We start from the raw sequence: 15,136 nt of genomic DNA on the forward strand, positions 1-15,136 counted from the left end.
TATTGCAGATTCAGTCTTCCCAGCCTAGTGCAGGTCTACAATTTTGTTTCTGGGGTCCTTTGACAGCTCTTTGGTCTTGGTCATAGTGGAGTTTGGAGTGTGACTGTTTGAGGTTGTGGACAGGTGTCTTTTATACTGATAACAAGGTCAAACAGGTGCCATTACTACAGGTAACGAGTGGTGGACAGAGGAGCCTCTTAAAGAAGTAGTTACAGGTCTGTGAGAGCTAGACATCTTGCTTGTTTGTAGGTGACCAAATACTTATTTTCCACCATGATTTGCAAATAAATTCTTTAAAAATCAGACAATGTGATTTTCTGGATTTTTTCCCCCATTTTGTCTCTCATAGTTGAGGTATACCTATGATGAAAATGACAGGCCTCTCTCATCTTTTTAAGTGGGAGAACTTGCACAATTGGTGGCTGACTAAATACTTTTTTGCCCCACTGTATATTTTATCTATTATACTTTAAAATTGCCCAGTAGCAAAGTTAAAACTAATGAGAGCTGCAGAATTGTCTAGGTAACATCTATGTATAGTGTGGAATGCACTCTCAAACAGTAGGTAGAAAGTGCGTATTAATTTATATTCACGAAGCTCAGAGGTGCAAGAAAAGAAGCAGAATCCTCTTCTATTTAAATACGGTGAGGAAAAGCAAACTGCGCCATCCTGCAAGTTCTCACTGCAGAGGAAAGTTCTTGAGCACCTCAAGACAATGAGGCCAAAACCACAACAGGTTTGGGGCGGGGGGAGGGTGCAAAGGCTGTTACGACTTGCAAAGGATTGTGGAGATGTTTGCAACCTACATTTGTCTCCCTTTTTAAAATACTAAGTGCGCAAGAGCGACCAAGGCTGAGGATTATGCCCGCATGACTAGCCCAAGGAGGGCTGAGACTCAGACCCAGCCAGGTAAGCCAGCGGTCTGGATTCCCCCCATCCGCCCTGCCCCGGGTGGAAGAGCATCGCCCTTACTTTGCCGAGGAGATCACCACTGAATGTTTGTCAGACTCCAGGATCTTCGCCAGGTGGAGGGCCACGGAGTCAGCGTAGTGAGAAATCTGAGCCTATAAGGGAACAGCACCCAAGCAATGGTCCTTCGGGTCCCACTATGCCACCTTCGCCTCTGCCAACGGGAGGACCCGGGCAAGGACACGCCTTGGCACCACCCCACCTCCAAGCATGCCTCCTGCCAACCTGGATGGTGGAATCCTCGCTCTCCTCTTCCCTGAGGGCCGGTGGTGACTGCTTGGGGGCCTCGTACGTCAGGATGCTCCACCTGCAGGGAAGCGAAGAGGTTCCAGTGCTTCCCGCCCAAGCAGGCAGCCAGCCCCCAGCCAGGGGAGGGTCAGGACCCCAGGGCTGAAAGGGCAGGGCCTGTGCCACCCCTGGGAAACGGAGCCAAGCAGCCCTGCAATCGCCCATCCGTTGGTCCTCTTTTGGAGAGGGCTTTGACCGGGCCCCTCCTTACCTGTCCAACATTTTGGTGGTGGCACGCTCCAACTTCTCCAGAACCTGCAGCAACTGTGTATCGTCATCGCAGAGGCTGCCCCAGCCCAGCACCCGGGCCAGGTCATTCCCGGTGCCCAGGGGCAGGACCCCAAGTTGGCACTGCAGAAACACAGAGGGGTGGTCGGTGAAGCGAGCACAGTGGAAGCTGCATGCAGCCTCATCCCAGGCCTTGGGGAAATCGGACCCTCTCAGGGTTCATGAATCGCTGCCTCCCCGAGTCCTGCTCCCTCCCCTCCCCTCCCCTCCCCAATTCTCCAGACATGCCACTCCAGCTAAGACCAGCAGCATCTCCAGGTGGCAGCAGCAGCAGCAGCAGCAGCAGCCGCCTGTAGCAAAAGCAAAGTGGTTGGTGGCACCTTAAAGCCAGCCAACGTTCTGTGGCAGAACGTTTCATGGATTCTGAAAAGGCAGGCTGGTGGTGGACATCATTTTTTCTCTCCTGCTCCTCTCGTTTCTCCCCTTCCCAAGTATCAACGATTACACAAATTGCCTGGAAACCTCTCCTGAGATCAAGACCTCCAAAATCTCTATTTTCCATCTGTTTCTGCACGGAGACCACACGACCCCAGTCACGAGTTTTCTCCCTCTGATTTGGAGCCAGGCAAGGGTCCGTGTGTGCGTGCGTGTGTGCGTGCGTGCAGGAGATGCAGAGGAGGAGGGGGAGAGAAGTAAACCAGGCAGAGAGGCAGAGAAGCTAAATCTGCTGCCCAACTGACTCCACTGGGCAAGGCCGACTTTGGCGCTCTGGGAGGAAACACCCACCTGCTTGTGCAGCCCCAGCGAGTCGATCTCGGAGAGGACCCAGCCCACGCTGCCATCCCCGCCACACACCAAGATCCGAAAGGTGGAGAACTTCTGAAAGAGCCGCAGCCTGACCGGAGGAAACCAGGAGAAGGCTGTTAGCCTGTGCAGGGAAGCGTCAGCGTGGGGTGCCCACCAGCTGTTCTTCTGGCAGGCAGACAGAACGGGGCCACACGGTCAAAACGGCATGGAGCCTGGGTGAGTCCCCCTCCCACCACCGAGGCAGGGTAGCGGGCGGCTCCAAAGAATCTGGATGCTTACCCAAGGTGCGGCCCCCCGTTCATGAGATCAAAGACTTGGGCAGGGTTGAGGAACTGCTTGAACTTGCGCAGAAACTTCACCCCCTGGTTATCCCCACTCTTGGAGTTGACGAAAGCCAGAAGGGGGCTGGAGCAGCTGGAGGGGCAGGTGGCCTTCCAGAATCCTGGCACAGGGAGGAAAAGCTTACGCTTATCCCAGGCAGCCTCCCCAGGCTGGCGGGAAGGCCAAGTGTTGGGCAAGTGCTAGCAGATCAGGCCCCAGCTCACCCCAAGCAGCAATTTGCTTCACCCCGATGGCAAGGAATGCCCCCAAATCTGGCTCTTGCGTGGGCCGCCTCGGCTCACAAAGCAGAGAATTCCATAACGGTATTGTGCATTTGTGATGATCACATCTGAAGTTATATTATTCCATTATTATTCCATTTCATGTGTGTACACGGTCTATCAATTATCTCCAAAGTCTTAACTTTTTGGCTCGCTCCGTATCTTTGGCATTGTAAGATGATGCCACTGGGCTTTAGGAATACGGAAGGGCAAAGGGAAAGTTTTTTCGAGTTGCTTCTGCCACTGCAAGTCTGCCACCCCCAGCTCACCTCCCCTTCCTGCCCTGGCATTGCCAGGGTGCTCTAGCCAACTGAGACAGGCGCAATTCTTGCCCACACAGGGCAGGGGGCTGTAACTGGATCACTTGGGGCTGATGAAAGCCTGCAGGCTGCCCAAGCTGGGAAGAAAGCTCCCGACCCCCAACAGCTGAGAGGCTCTTCTGAGTCACAGAAGCCTCCACTCAGCAGAGGACACAGAGAACTGCAAGGAAGGGAGGCCAGCCAGAAGGCAGCAGCAGTCTGCAAAGCAACCTTTAGAAATGAGAGCGTGGAGCCGGGCACACGGATGGCGGTCAGCAACCGGCCAAGCACCCGAGGGGCCACAGCAGGATTGGCTGCTTTGGAAGGGCAGGAGGAGGGCTGCTGCGCCCAAGCCAGCTGGCACATCGGACAAAGCCCTGGGGGCCCTCAGCTGGCAACTCCAAGACAGCTCCCGCAGAGCCATCAGAAAAGCGCAGGATGCTGCCCCGCAGACGGAGGGGAGCCCAGCAGAGGGAGCTCTCGGTCCCTCTGCAGCTGAAACGGACTAGCGGCTGAAGCCCCGCTCTGGTCCGACACCATCCCTGTCCCAGGGGACGGGCAAGCGCTTCTCTGCCTGCCAGGCAGACCGGGTTCCTTGAAAACCCAAAGGGCACCCCTGGGCATGGCAACACTGCTGTGCCTCAAGCGGCTTCCTGGCACCTGGTTCCCACCTGAAGGGCCAGGATTGCAATTTCCAGGATTCCCAGCAGACACAAGGGAACCCCCGGCTGGCATTGTGCAAACAGCTGGATGGTGGGCCAGGAGTTGCCAGTTGCTCCCAGCCGCCACTCCTTACCGTCGGAGTCAATGCTGTTGAGGGCGGTGGGGGGGATGATGGAGACCTTGTGCTGCCCCAGGGGGCACTTCTTGCCCAGCTGTTCCCTGCAAGCACTGTGAACCTGATGGGAGGAGAGAGGAGCCTTTAGCGGTCCTGCTGCAGGGAGCGCCTGCTGGGGCAAATCTCCCTGAGGAAAAGACGGGGCGCTGCAAACTTGGCCGTCAAACTACGTAGGCCCCTGGCCCCGAACTCCGAGCCGAAAAGCGTGCGGGGAAGGGTCCCCTCGGCAAAGCTCCAGGAGAGGCTTCAGCAGGCCTCTTCCAGGGACCCCAGCGAGGCGGCTTCCCCTTTCGCCACCTGAAGACTTTGGGCAACCCTCAAACCAGCTGCTGAAGCGACCGCCTCTTCTCTCCCTCACCAAAACTCTCAGCGTCCTTCTGTCCTCCCACAGTAAGAGCCAGCCCCATTCTTATTTGGAGGGAGCCCCCAAAGCTGCCCATCTTCCGATCCCAGTGCTCCTCACCTAGACCCAGCGCATATGGGAGCCTTAGCTGGAAGAGGCCAGGAGTGTAAGAGGGAGGGGAGAGGGGGCTGGCCCTTACCACGGCCTTGCACCAGAGACAGCGCCAGTCCTGCAGCCTCCGCACGCTCCCAGATGTCTTGTCACACACGGCACAGCGGGCACCGACCGGCAGGTTCCCCTCCAGCCACTGATGGGGCATGGCCACCTGTGAAGAGAAGGGGCAGTCCTCCGTCTGCATGTCCTTGAGGGGGGTTCCTGGGAAGAGGGGGCCCCTGGCTGGGTCTGCTGCCCAAGGAAGCTCTGCACTGACCCCGTCTTCATCCTCAATGATGTCATTCCCAATGGAAGCCAATGTGGTCCACTTGCAGTTGTTGGTGGCTCTCACAGCACAGCGTTTGTGGGCTTTGAACTTACAGACTGCGAGAGAAAAAAGCAGATGCACAGGAGTTGCCAGAGAAAAGAAGAGAAGAGAAGAGAAGAGAAGAGAAGAGAAGAGAAGAGAAGAGAAGAGAAGAGAAGAGAAGCTGCCGCTGGAGGAAAGGGGTGGCCAGCCACAGCCTGGGGGAGATGGAATCCTGCCCCTCTGTCAGAGAACCTCCTCATGCACAGTGAAGGCCCCCAGGACTAGCCTGCCCCCTCCGCCCGGGAGAAAGGGCTTACCTTCACAGGAGAGGCCGTGGGACGTGACGCCAGACAGGGCCTCCCGGCAGACATTACAGAAGGTGGGCCGGGCGTGGGAGCAGGCGTACCAATTGTGCATGCCGGAGAAGTGCTCCATGTTGAACTGGGAGGCCTGAATGTCAAAGCAGAGCATGGCGATTGGCAGCAGGAGCCAGGGCAAGATTTCCCCAGCCACAAAGAAGGGCCCCCCACCCCCGCACCCCACTACTTGGGCTAGTTCAAGGACCCTTCTCCCATCCTGATCTGCCCTAAGACTTATTGGAAGGTAAATTAGAAGGTCACCCAGTCCCTGCCCCACCCACTCTTTTGCCCTGGACTGGCCACTGGAAGGGGACTTTGGTTTCTCTCAAGGGCGAGCTGTAGATGTCTAAACACAAATCAGGCCAAGGGGGCACCTCCAGCAGCAGCCCTGAGTAGAACTGAAGGCATGAAGGACCCCCTCCCCAATCCTTTTGGCCTCATTGTTTAGGCCTGGTACTAGCTTCCCACATATGCCCTCCCAACAGGGGCCCCTCTCACACTACCACCTCATTGATCTCCCATTTCTGGACAGACTTCAGGGCCCCGATCCAGTCCTCCATCTCCTTCCGGTTCTCTGCACAAAGAATGAGTTTTCGGAAGGGGGTGATCACCTACAGGAAGAGTAAGATCAGAAAAGCCCTGCTGTTGCTGCTGCCGCTAATTCAGCAACCTCTGTTTCCTGGGTTGGCCAACGGCGGGCCCCAGTGGGAAGCCCGCTGGCCCCTGGCTCCCTCCACAGACTGGCCTTCAGGGACAGGATGCTTCTGAGTCAGGAGCTCTTATCAAGTCCTTGTGATCAAGAGAGCCACACAGTTGGTTTAGTCCCGCAAGTAATATGGGGTTCTATTTTCCCCACATGCTATGGCAGTCACCCTATGTCCCCAGTGGATTAAGCAAAAGCAGCCTTTGAAGAAGTTTCTCAGGGTGGCCCAAAAATCAGGAGCCTGGCAGCCCTTCTGATTGTTGCCTAGCACAGACAGGCATTGCTCTCCTCCTACAATATCTACAATTAGGAGCATCTGGGTGACCTAGAAGTTCTCATACATTGAGAGATGGAGGTCTGCATCATTTGACATTCCTCAGAAGCCATCTCAGCTGAGGCTGGTTTGCTTGGGCATCTAGCCCAGGACTGCTTGCTCTCCAGGGTTTCAGGCAGAGGGAGGTCTATTCCCACCGCCTGTTCCTGCACCTTTTGTGACACAGGATGCCAGGTGACGCTTTCAACATGGGCTCTACCTCTGATTCTTCCCAACACTCACCCACTGAGCCTTCAGGAAAAGAAGATTATGGATGGGGGATTATAGGACAAAGTGAGGTACTGTTATCCGCAGGGCACCGAAACAGGGAAAGTGCTCTAGGAGATCCTGGGCTGAGTCAGCAGAATGATGGATCAGGGGAAAGAGGGAGAAGAGACTCCTGGGTGTGCCAGAGCTAAGCCCACTGTCAGGTTTCTGACCCCATCTAGTCTGCTGGGAAGGCTGCCAGCTCTAGCGGCAGACTTACTGTAAAGCTGTTGTTGATGTTCTTGGTGCTGGTTTCTGCCACGCTGGCATCTGACAGGTCCACTTCATCGAAGATCAGTGACTACAAGAGCAAGGAGGAAAGGGTGCTGTGCCAGAGACATGGCCTGAACTCCAGAATTTTGGAGACCACCTCTTGGGCAATCCCTCACCCTGCTCAAGCAGCTTCTCTTTCACATAATAAAGACAAATCTTGGCTCAGAATCAGGTTAAGAAAATGGGCAGACTCCTTTGCTAACTGCAGAATTTTTAATAGAGATTTCTGTGGCTGTTCAGTGCAGATTTCAAGCCTGCTTCCTGAAGAGAATTGCAACACCCATTCCACATAGCCATTCACCCCCCGGCCTCTCCTCATCTTGTTCTTCCTGTGCAGATCTGGGTATCTATGTATAGGCGAAGGCAGGGGGTACGTTGCCTCTTGGGGAGAGCCCGAAATGTGGGCACTCTGAAATGCCCAGGGCTCCTAGGTGGAAGCTGGCAGCCTTTTCACACCTTGCTGTCCACAGAGAAAAGCCTCACCTTCGAATCCTTGGCATAGTAGAGTGTCCGGCCACGCAGCTTGAAGAACCTTCTCTTCCACCGCTGAAAAGAGCTTGTCTGCTTCAGCAGGAGCCCCTCCTTCACACTTTTCTGCAAAGATATTCAAACCGTGGGCTCCTTTCATCGGAGCTTCCCTAGAAGACTCACGGGTGGGTCCTCCTGCCAGAATCACAGCAGCCACATGACTAGTAAGTGGGTCACATCCTGGGTTCTCAGCACCCTTACCACCCATGCTTTTTCAGAGCAGGCACCCCCCATCCACCCACCGGCTTCATTCATTGCTATGTCTGCCTGTTACCTGCTGTCTTTACAATACGCCTATGAGGGCATGGCAGAAGAGGCAGCGGTCCTCCAAAATGCAGCGCATGGACGAAGGCACGGCATCTATCCTCTGCCGCCTCCAGCCCCACCTTGCCCTTGCCCCAAGGCAGGCCCTTCTCCTGCCCCTCCAGCAAGGCAAGTCTCCACTGCAGCTGTTGCGGGGGGGCTCCTTCCTGCCCCTCTTCTGCCACCACTCTGAGGGAGGGCAGGGCACCTCGGGCTACCTTAAGGCTGCTGGAGGATCAGCCGCTCTAAGGCAAGGGAGGAAGGACAAAGGTAAGTTTTTACTGAGAGCTGAGGGCCGGGATCAAAAAGCTCCAACCACAGGAACTGGAAAAACCTGATCCTCCCTAGGGGGAAGGAAGCGGAGAGCCCTACTGCCCGAAGAGAACCCGGCAAGCTATCCAGCCTTTGGACCGGTGACGCAAGGGCCCCTGGGAGGAAGGCAACCCGGAGAGGGCTGTGCCATGCTCTTCTGGTACGGGCAAGTACGGCTTCAACTACAGCTGCCTCTCTGGCCTTGGGCCGCGCTGGCTGTGAGGCGCAACCCGGTGTGACCAGAGAACGCGGGTTCAGGCAGGCTTGGGTGGAGAAACACTACTTCTGTTAATTGGCCATTCAAGAATGTTCTTTCACCTTCTCTGCCCCCAAATGCCCCAGACTGCAGCGGGTGGCTGGGAGAACCAACCAGTAGTGCCTTTACTTCTTCCAACAGAAGCCTCCCCCTGCCCCGGTTCTGTTCTCTCTTGCCCACCAGTTCCCCTGGGGGTCCCGGGAGAGCAGAGCCATCTGTCCATATTGCCCCCGCTTCAGGAATCTTCCCCAGGAGGAACAGAAGCAGTTGCTCCCCTTTGCTCAGCTGGTTTGGTGCTGGGTTTCCAAAGGTTACTCCTAGTTCGCCACACGCACACTCGGGCTGCTTGCAGTAGCTGACTGATAAGTAAACAAGGGGCAGATCAAAATCTGATCCGAGCTGCTCCTCCAAGTAAGGAAGATGTTGATGGTATCAAATAACAGCAAACCACGAATACACTTCCTACTGTGGCCTGTTCTGGAAAAAGGCACAGCTGTGGGGCTTTGGTGGCCCAGCATCTACTCGTCAGCACGGCGCTACCTGAGCTCACCTGCCAAGCTGGATCCCTGACAGGAAAAGAGGCTCCACCTGGCAGGCTGCTGCGCTGCGGACAGGAGGCTCTGCGGGTGGCAACCGGTGCCTGCGCTCCGCCTGGCAAGGCCTCAAGGATGGCCTTCCAGAGGGCACGCAGGCTGCTGCATGCAAGGGGAGCAGGCCCCCCTCCTGCGGGCATTCTGAACACGGAGGTTCCGGAGCATCCTTCTTTATCCCCCGAGCGCGGACCTGGGGCTGCTCCTGCTCGCACCCGGGTGCGTTTGTGGGGAATGGAGAACGACCAGGACAGAAGGAGGCGGCGGCGGGGGAGGAGGGGGGTTAACTCTAACGGGGCCTTCGAGACAAAGAACCGGCTTTCCACAGCAAGGCCGGACACGGGGGCGCCGGGACGGCCAGGAGTGCGGACCCCCACGCGTTTACTACGCCGGGCCCAGAAGCGCCCAACACGGCGCCTCCGGCACGCAGAAGGCGCCGAGCGCCGCGCTCCCTTGGCACGCCCCGGGTAGGGCGAGGCAGCGACCTCTGGCGGCAGAGGCTGGACTCCGCGAAGCGCCGCAAAACGCGAGCGAACCGGCCCTTTCCTCGCTGTCGGCTTCGCGCAGGGCAGGAGCGGGGCCTTTGGTCCAGCAAGGCGGCTGCTTTGGGTCTGACGGGGGCGCGGGGGCCGAGCTGTCGACCCCTTGAGCAGGAAAGCGCCTCGGGGGAGCCTCGCGCGCTGCGCACCAGGCAGGCTGCCTCCGCGCGAAGGCTTCAGGCTCGTAGGCGCCCCTGAACTTCGGGCAGTCGGTTCCGCCGTCGCCCTGGGATGGAGAGCAGGGCAGCCGCCCCGAGCCTCCCCGACCCCGAAGGAGGCTGCGAGCGAGGAGTCTACAGAAGGGACGCCGCCGCAGCAGGGCCGTAGTGGTGCGAGCGCGGGAGCCTCCCCGGCGCCTCTGGGACTGTCGTCGCTGTCCTCTGGCCGGCGTCGCAGCCGCGCAACCCAGCGAGGAGGAGGGCCGGAGGCGTTGCCGCCGCGGCCGAGGGGTGCAGGCAGCCCCTCTGCCCAGCGCGCTGCCCCTGCAGGCGCCGCCGGGCACTCAGCCTCTCCGAGCAGCAGCCCATTGGGGGCCCCGGCCGGGGGCCCGTACCCCGGCCAGCCGCAGCACCGCAAGGACGGCCCGGCCCGGGAAGAGGCCCAGCAACTGCGCACACAGCGCCCAAGTCCAGGGAGGCTTCTCCCCCACCGAAGCCGCGCCAGCCACCCAAGTGCCAACTTGCAGCCTGGGGCCCTGGTCAGGCAGCCCTTGGCACGCCTGGCAAAGAGCAGGCCCAGCCCTTAAGTCCGCCGAAGGAACGCAGCGGCAGAACTGCTTGTGGCTGCAGTTTTTCTTGGCGGTTTTGCTTCGTTCCTGAAGCTTCTTCTCCAGAGCACATTCTGAGACAGAAACGTTTCCCAACACCCTCGGAAGAGCGCTTGTGCTGTGCTTTTAGAAACATTTTTCTGCCCCCTTTCAAAATGGGCTCTCCTGGGACAGCATATAACATGCTAAATCACAAAATAAAAATTCAGAACAATCATTAAAATACACCATAAACCCCAATTCTTGACATTCATGATAATTTAGATGATAAAACCATAAAAGCAACAGCCAGTGCAGTTAGCCAGTTTCTAAGCAGCACATGTGCTTCAAGCGAGCACAAGAAGGCGAGCAAGTGACTGGCAGCCGCTGAACAAGAGCTGGGAGGATGACTCTTCGTCCAGAGTGGGCTGCCAATTCAAAGAAAGGGGTGGGGGGAGAGGAGGGAACGCCTGCCTGTTTCCTGCCTTAATTTTTTTTCATGCAACTGTGTTCATTTGGCAGAGGGGTCCTCCTGCTGCTGCTGCTGCTGCTGCTGCTGCTGCTGCTGCTGCTGCTGCTGGGGATAGGGAATGGCCACCCAGAGAAAAGGCCATGCGAGGCCCCCTCCTTAAAAGCGCTGGTCTTGTCTTCGTCGTGACTCAGGAAACATGGCTGTAATTTCCAGTTTTGCTGGGTGATTGCCACTCCTTCCTGTCTTTCTCACACATACTTTTTTCTCGCAGCTGGGCATTGCAAAATTCAGTGACCCTGGAGGAGAGGGAGCTGGCTTCTGCTAAGGCTGGTGCGGGCAGAGGAAAGACGGCTCTGCTCACGTCTTGCCAGAGGAAGCGGCCGCTGCACCCTCCTTCGCAGGGCCAGGCACGCAGGCCAAGGGCTGGCTGAAGGAGCGGATCCGAGACCGTCTTGGCCGCTGCCAAGGAATCGTGACTAAGGTGCGAGACTCTTCTTGCCCGTTGAGGCGCGTTGGCCCAGAGGCCATCAGAAGAGGCTCCCCCAGGCCTCGCCTCAGGCAGCAGCCTGGGGACTTGGTGCCCTGAAGCGCACAGGAGCAAAAACGAGGGAGCTTGCACCCCGAATCTGCAGGGCAAGAGGGCTGAACGAGGCCGGATGCTGTGCTGTAAAGATCATGGATCGTTTTTCAGCCAAGAAGACAACTGCAATCTGAGGTCAAAATCCATGAGGAGGGGAAGATGAGGAATGACCGACTCCTGGTGTAGGGGCTATCCTGCTAACACTCCCTCCCCCTAAAATTAAGCATCTGCCAGCTCCGAGGTGGCTAGTCAGATCAGCAGAACAGACCAGAGAATGGAGTGCATGTTCAGGCATGCAAGCCTGGAGAACAGGTGGGGCAGAATAGGGAGTCTTGTGCAGCTGGGCCCCACACAGGCCAACTCTTGGGCCTCCTTGCTCCAAAGAGCACACAAAGGAGCACACAAGCCACCAGAGCACACAGCCTCTGCCTCCGATATCAGACAGCAGGCAGTCCGCGAACTGAACTCCCAGACCACAAGCTGGGGTTGAGTCATTCACAACAGCTCCGAGGCAGCAACGGCAGAGGTGGGAGGGTGTGATCTTATTGGGCAGGAACAGCTAAAAATAGCCCCCGGGCGGCCTAGAAGTGCCTCTGCCAGGCTGCGCTGGGGGAGGTCAGAGAGATTTGGGGCTGGGAGGGACCCCGCTCAGACTCCAGAAAGCTGGGGCAGGCCTGGGATGCGCACAGGCGGAAGCCGGTCCTCGGCTGCTCCATCAGAAGGATGCGTGTCAAATGGAGCCCTTGGCAATGGTTTGACCTCTCCTTCATAGGCCTTCTTTGAAGGGAAGGTTTTGGAGCTTGCTCGGAAGGGGGGAGTGTTTGGGGAACCGTATTTATCATGTTGGATTGCGCAGGACAAGGATGGAAAGGGGCAGGTAGCTCGATCTCAAGGGAGCCCGTTATTTATGTCTGAATTAGGGTACAGATGGTTTGGGGCATTCCTGTTTCCAGCTGATGGGGAACAGCCGGGATGGCCAGAGAGGCTCCAGGGTCGCCCCTGCTCTGTTGCAAGTGGACCCGAGATGTGGGGCAAGCAGAAAGGAAGCCCTTCTGGCTTTGAGCTGCTCTGCTTTGCTTTCTGGGCTCCGTTCTGGAATGTAGGACGTTCGTTTCAGAGACTCGGTCACCTTGCTTGCCCTGCGCACAGCAAGAGCACCGCTTAGGTGGAATGGTTCTTTATTATGGATAATATTTGTTAGTGATAGCTAAGGGGGCTCTAGATTCCTTTATGCTTCCTTGCCTGGAAATAATCCTCCTTTGGAAACTAATCATGGGGCTCTAGTTTAAACCCCGCATCCAAATTGGGGAGGAACTGAATTGAATTTGGGGCACATGATTCCAAGTGTGACTGCTAATTCAGGGTCACCTCCACTGCCAACTCCTAGACAGCCCCAAATGGACTTGCGTACTCATGAACTTGTCCATTGCACACTGCACAGCCAAGGATACATTTCTCTATGGTTTGATTAAAAATGCACAATTATTTACTGAAGTACTTCTAAGCTGCCCTTTGTCCTTTCTGATATCAGTGCAGGGAACACAAAACAGGACCAATAACCCATGCAAAATAAAAGCAACAAACACCAACATTAGCCACATGAAATAGACTGTAAAACGAAACAACAAAAATCAGCACAGCTGGAAACGGGCTAACCCTAAAGCAGATGAACTGGCAACCAGGCACGATTCCATCTCCCACACAACAATACAGCACTGAAAGAGACCGGGAAAACCTTCTGGCACCCTAGTCTTGATCTGGCCACCCTTGAAACCCTGCAGTGGACCAGCTCTGTTCTCCGTTTGTGAACTGGGACCTTCAGAGGCCTCCAGAGACATAGCTATTTTGCCTCACCCACTACCAGGCTTCTGTGTGGTGGAGGGAAGACAGGAGAAGGGGTGAACAAACCAGCCAGGGCTGAAATGCTGCAGCCGGGACCGTTGGCAAAATGTGGTAGGCAAAGGAAGGCCGCAGGACTCCCAAGAGCCCCCCCATCTTGCTGGGCTCCGGGACACCCATGATCCGGGCAACCTTGAGGCAAGCAAACTGTGGGGTGGGATGGGGCGGGGAGTGGCTGGCACCGCCTTGCTTTCCTTCTCCAAGGAGCCCCATGAGGAGAAATCATGCGGGGCTGATTTCTGAAAGCTGCGAGAGGCACAGGCAAGGAGGGCCGGTCAAAGAAGCCAAACGCCAGCGGGCCACGCTGATCCTTGCTTGCTCCTTCCATCCACGCAATAACGCAGAAGAGAGGCTCCTGCGGCAGGGATCCCCACTGCCTGCTAATTGGGGAGGGCAAACCTGGAGAGGAGGGAGGGAGGGGTCAGCCTCTTAGACCTCGCCGCACCCCCCCCCCCAACAGAAGCCTTGGAGCTTGGCAGCATGGCTCAACCGCCCTGTAGTAGGCACTTGGCTGCAACCTGTGCCGACTAGAATCAGGTGGCACTTGGTCAGCTCTGTTTTTCAGGCCAAGCTGCTGCTGCACCGTAAGCCCTGGCACCAATCCCCCTCCCCACCCACTGCCCGCTGCCTCATGGCTCCCCCACTGAGGTTCCACTAATAGGGTCATTGCTTCCCTTGCCCACCCCAGTGGTGGGCACCCTCCTTCACCGCACACATGGCCTGCAGGGCTCCAACCAGGAAGGGCAAGAGTGGAGGGCTGCTTTAGCTATGCCCAGCCCCACTTCTGTTCCCTGGCAGCAGCTCAGTGGGGAGAGGGATCCCTGCCCCCTCCCCACACCCGGTCCTTCCCTGTGCCCGCTGGAGGATCTGGGCAGAAGGAAATGGGCGGATGAAGCTGGGAGGCCGTGGCAGCTCCGCCTCCTCCTTCGGGACTTTGCTTACCACCCCACAAAGGAAAGATGATGGTCTTACTGCTGGGAAGTGGATGCAAATCACCCGCTAGAAAGACATCCTGTCCCCACTCCTCCATCAGGGATTCCCTTCATGGAAACGCTTAGTGCCGCCATGGCTCGGAAAACAGTTTTGCTCGAGTCTCCTGCTTTGGGGCAGCAGGGACTGGAAAGCAAACGATGGGACGACGGAGGGACCTAACCTTAATGGTGCCTCCAGACCTGAGCAGCCGAGCAAGGCCTGATGCGCTCAGAGGACGAGCGTGGGTGCCAAGGGTGGCCCGAGAGGCCGCAGCCTCCACGGAGAGCAGCCCCAGCCCCCGGCTCTTCCCTGAGCAAGCTGCAGGCAAGGACCCCGAGGTGGGGAGGGGGACCCGCTGCAGCTCGCGCTCTGCTCCTCAGATGGTCCGGCCGGGCGACGGGAGCGCTCTCCAGGGTGCTGGGAACAACCAAAGCCGCCACGGGATTCCCAAGCTCTCTCCCGTTGCTCTGCTCCGCGCTTGGTGGTGCCTCCGCTCAGCCCCCCAAGGGGCTTCTGGCACGGCTGCAGCAGAAGGGCTGAAATCGGCTCAGTGCCCTTTGGTTGGGGCAGAGGCCAACGAGCCCCCTTCGCCAGGCTCCCTCACACACAAAGGGCAGTCTAGTCCAGCCCCGCTTCTCCAGAGCGGAGCGCCCCCCCCGCTGGGCAAGTCTGGGGGGCCAGACAGATGGCCGCCCCAGGCCAGTAGCCTCCTCTCTCTGCTTCCAGTGCCTGCAGTGTGACTCATCACAAGCAACACACACAAAGGAACACACTGCCGCTGCCACGTCCACAGGCCCAAGCGAGCCCCCTCCTCCAGTCGACCTGGGACAGGCAGAGCAGGAAGGGGCGTCAGGAGGAGACGGCCCTCCAGGGTCCTTTCTTGTCAGCAACGGCTTTCAAAGCAGCTTATAAAATCATTACTCTCAACAAAGGTTTAAGTCGTTCTCTGTTGCTAGCAATGTGCAGTGATGTGAGGAGCTGTCTCAGCGGAAAGCCAGCGGAATCACGTCCTCGGGTGGCAGAAGCCCAGGAAAGAGGGAAACCAGCGAGGTGCAGACCTTGCGTCTTTCCATCACTGGCCTCAAATCACTGAAAGGTGAGAATTTCAGAATCTTTACATTTATCCTAGTAATATACTCTAGCATACAACTAATACTTTCTTAATATTAATTCCGTGCAGACAACCC

The 15,136-nt window shown here is 57.2% G+C and overlaps 1 protein-coding gene across 7 annotated transcripts in view; it reads right to left on the reverse strand.

Annotated features, from left to right (window-relative positions):
• Window positions 1–15,136, reverse strand: part of DGKK (diacylglycerol kinase kappa) — a 33,843-nt gene that overhangs the window by 12,673 nt on the left and 6,034 nt on the right. For 6 of the 7 annotated variants that reach the window (XM_088151802.1, XM_088151801.1, XM_088151800.1 and 3 more), the window contains exons 3-14: window positions 7,237–7,347; window positions 6,701–6,781; window positions 5,704–5,808; window positions 5,156–5,288; window positions 4,806–4,912; window positions 4,575–4,700; window positions 3,991–4,093; window positions 2,573–2,735; window positions 2,273–2,381; window positions 1,470–1,609; window positions 1,196–1,277; window positions 974–1,065 (exon numbers count right to left, since the gene is read on the reverse strand). In XM_088151802.1, coding sequence (XP_088007928.1) covers window positions 974–1,065; window positions 1,196–1,277; window positions 1,470–1,609; window positions 2,273–2,381; window positions 2,573–2,735; window positions 3,991–4,093; window positions 4,575–4,700; window positions 4,806–4,912; window positions 5,156–5,288; window positions 5,704–5,808; window positions 6,701–6,781; window positions 7,237–7,347 — 1,352 coding nt within the window. Of the gene's footprint in view, window positions 1–973; window positions 1,066–1,195; window positions 1,278–1,469; window positions 1,610–2,272; window positions 2,382–2,572; window positions 2,736–3,990; window positions 4,094–4,574; window positions 4,701–4,805; window positions 4,913–5,155; window positions 5,289–5,703; window positions 5,809–6,700; window positions 6,782–7,236; window positions 7,348–15,136 lie in introns of those variants that run through there. The other variant, XM_088151803.1, reaches the window with a different exon arrangement.

The sequence above is a fragment of the Python bivittatus genome, unplaced genomic scaffold (assembly GCF_059951505.1).
Source record: "Python bivittatus isolate LINGU-HERP-01145 unplaced genomic scaffold, Pbiv_v1 ctg000670_np1212, whole genome shotgun sequence".
In the NCBI taxonomy this organism is placed as follows: Eukaryota; Metazoa; Chordata; class Lepidosauria; order Squamata; family Pythonidae; genus Python; species Python bivittatus.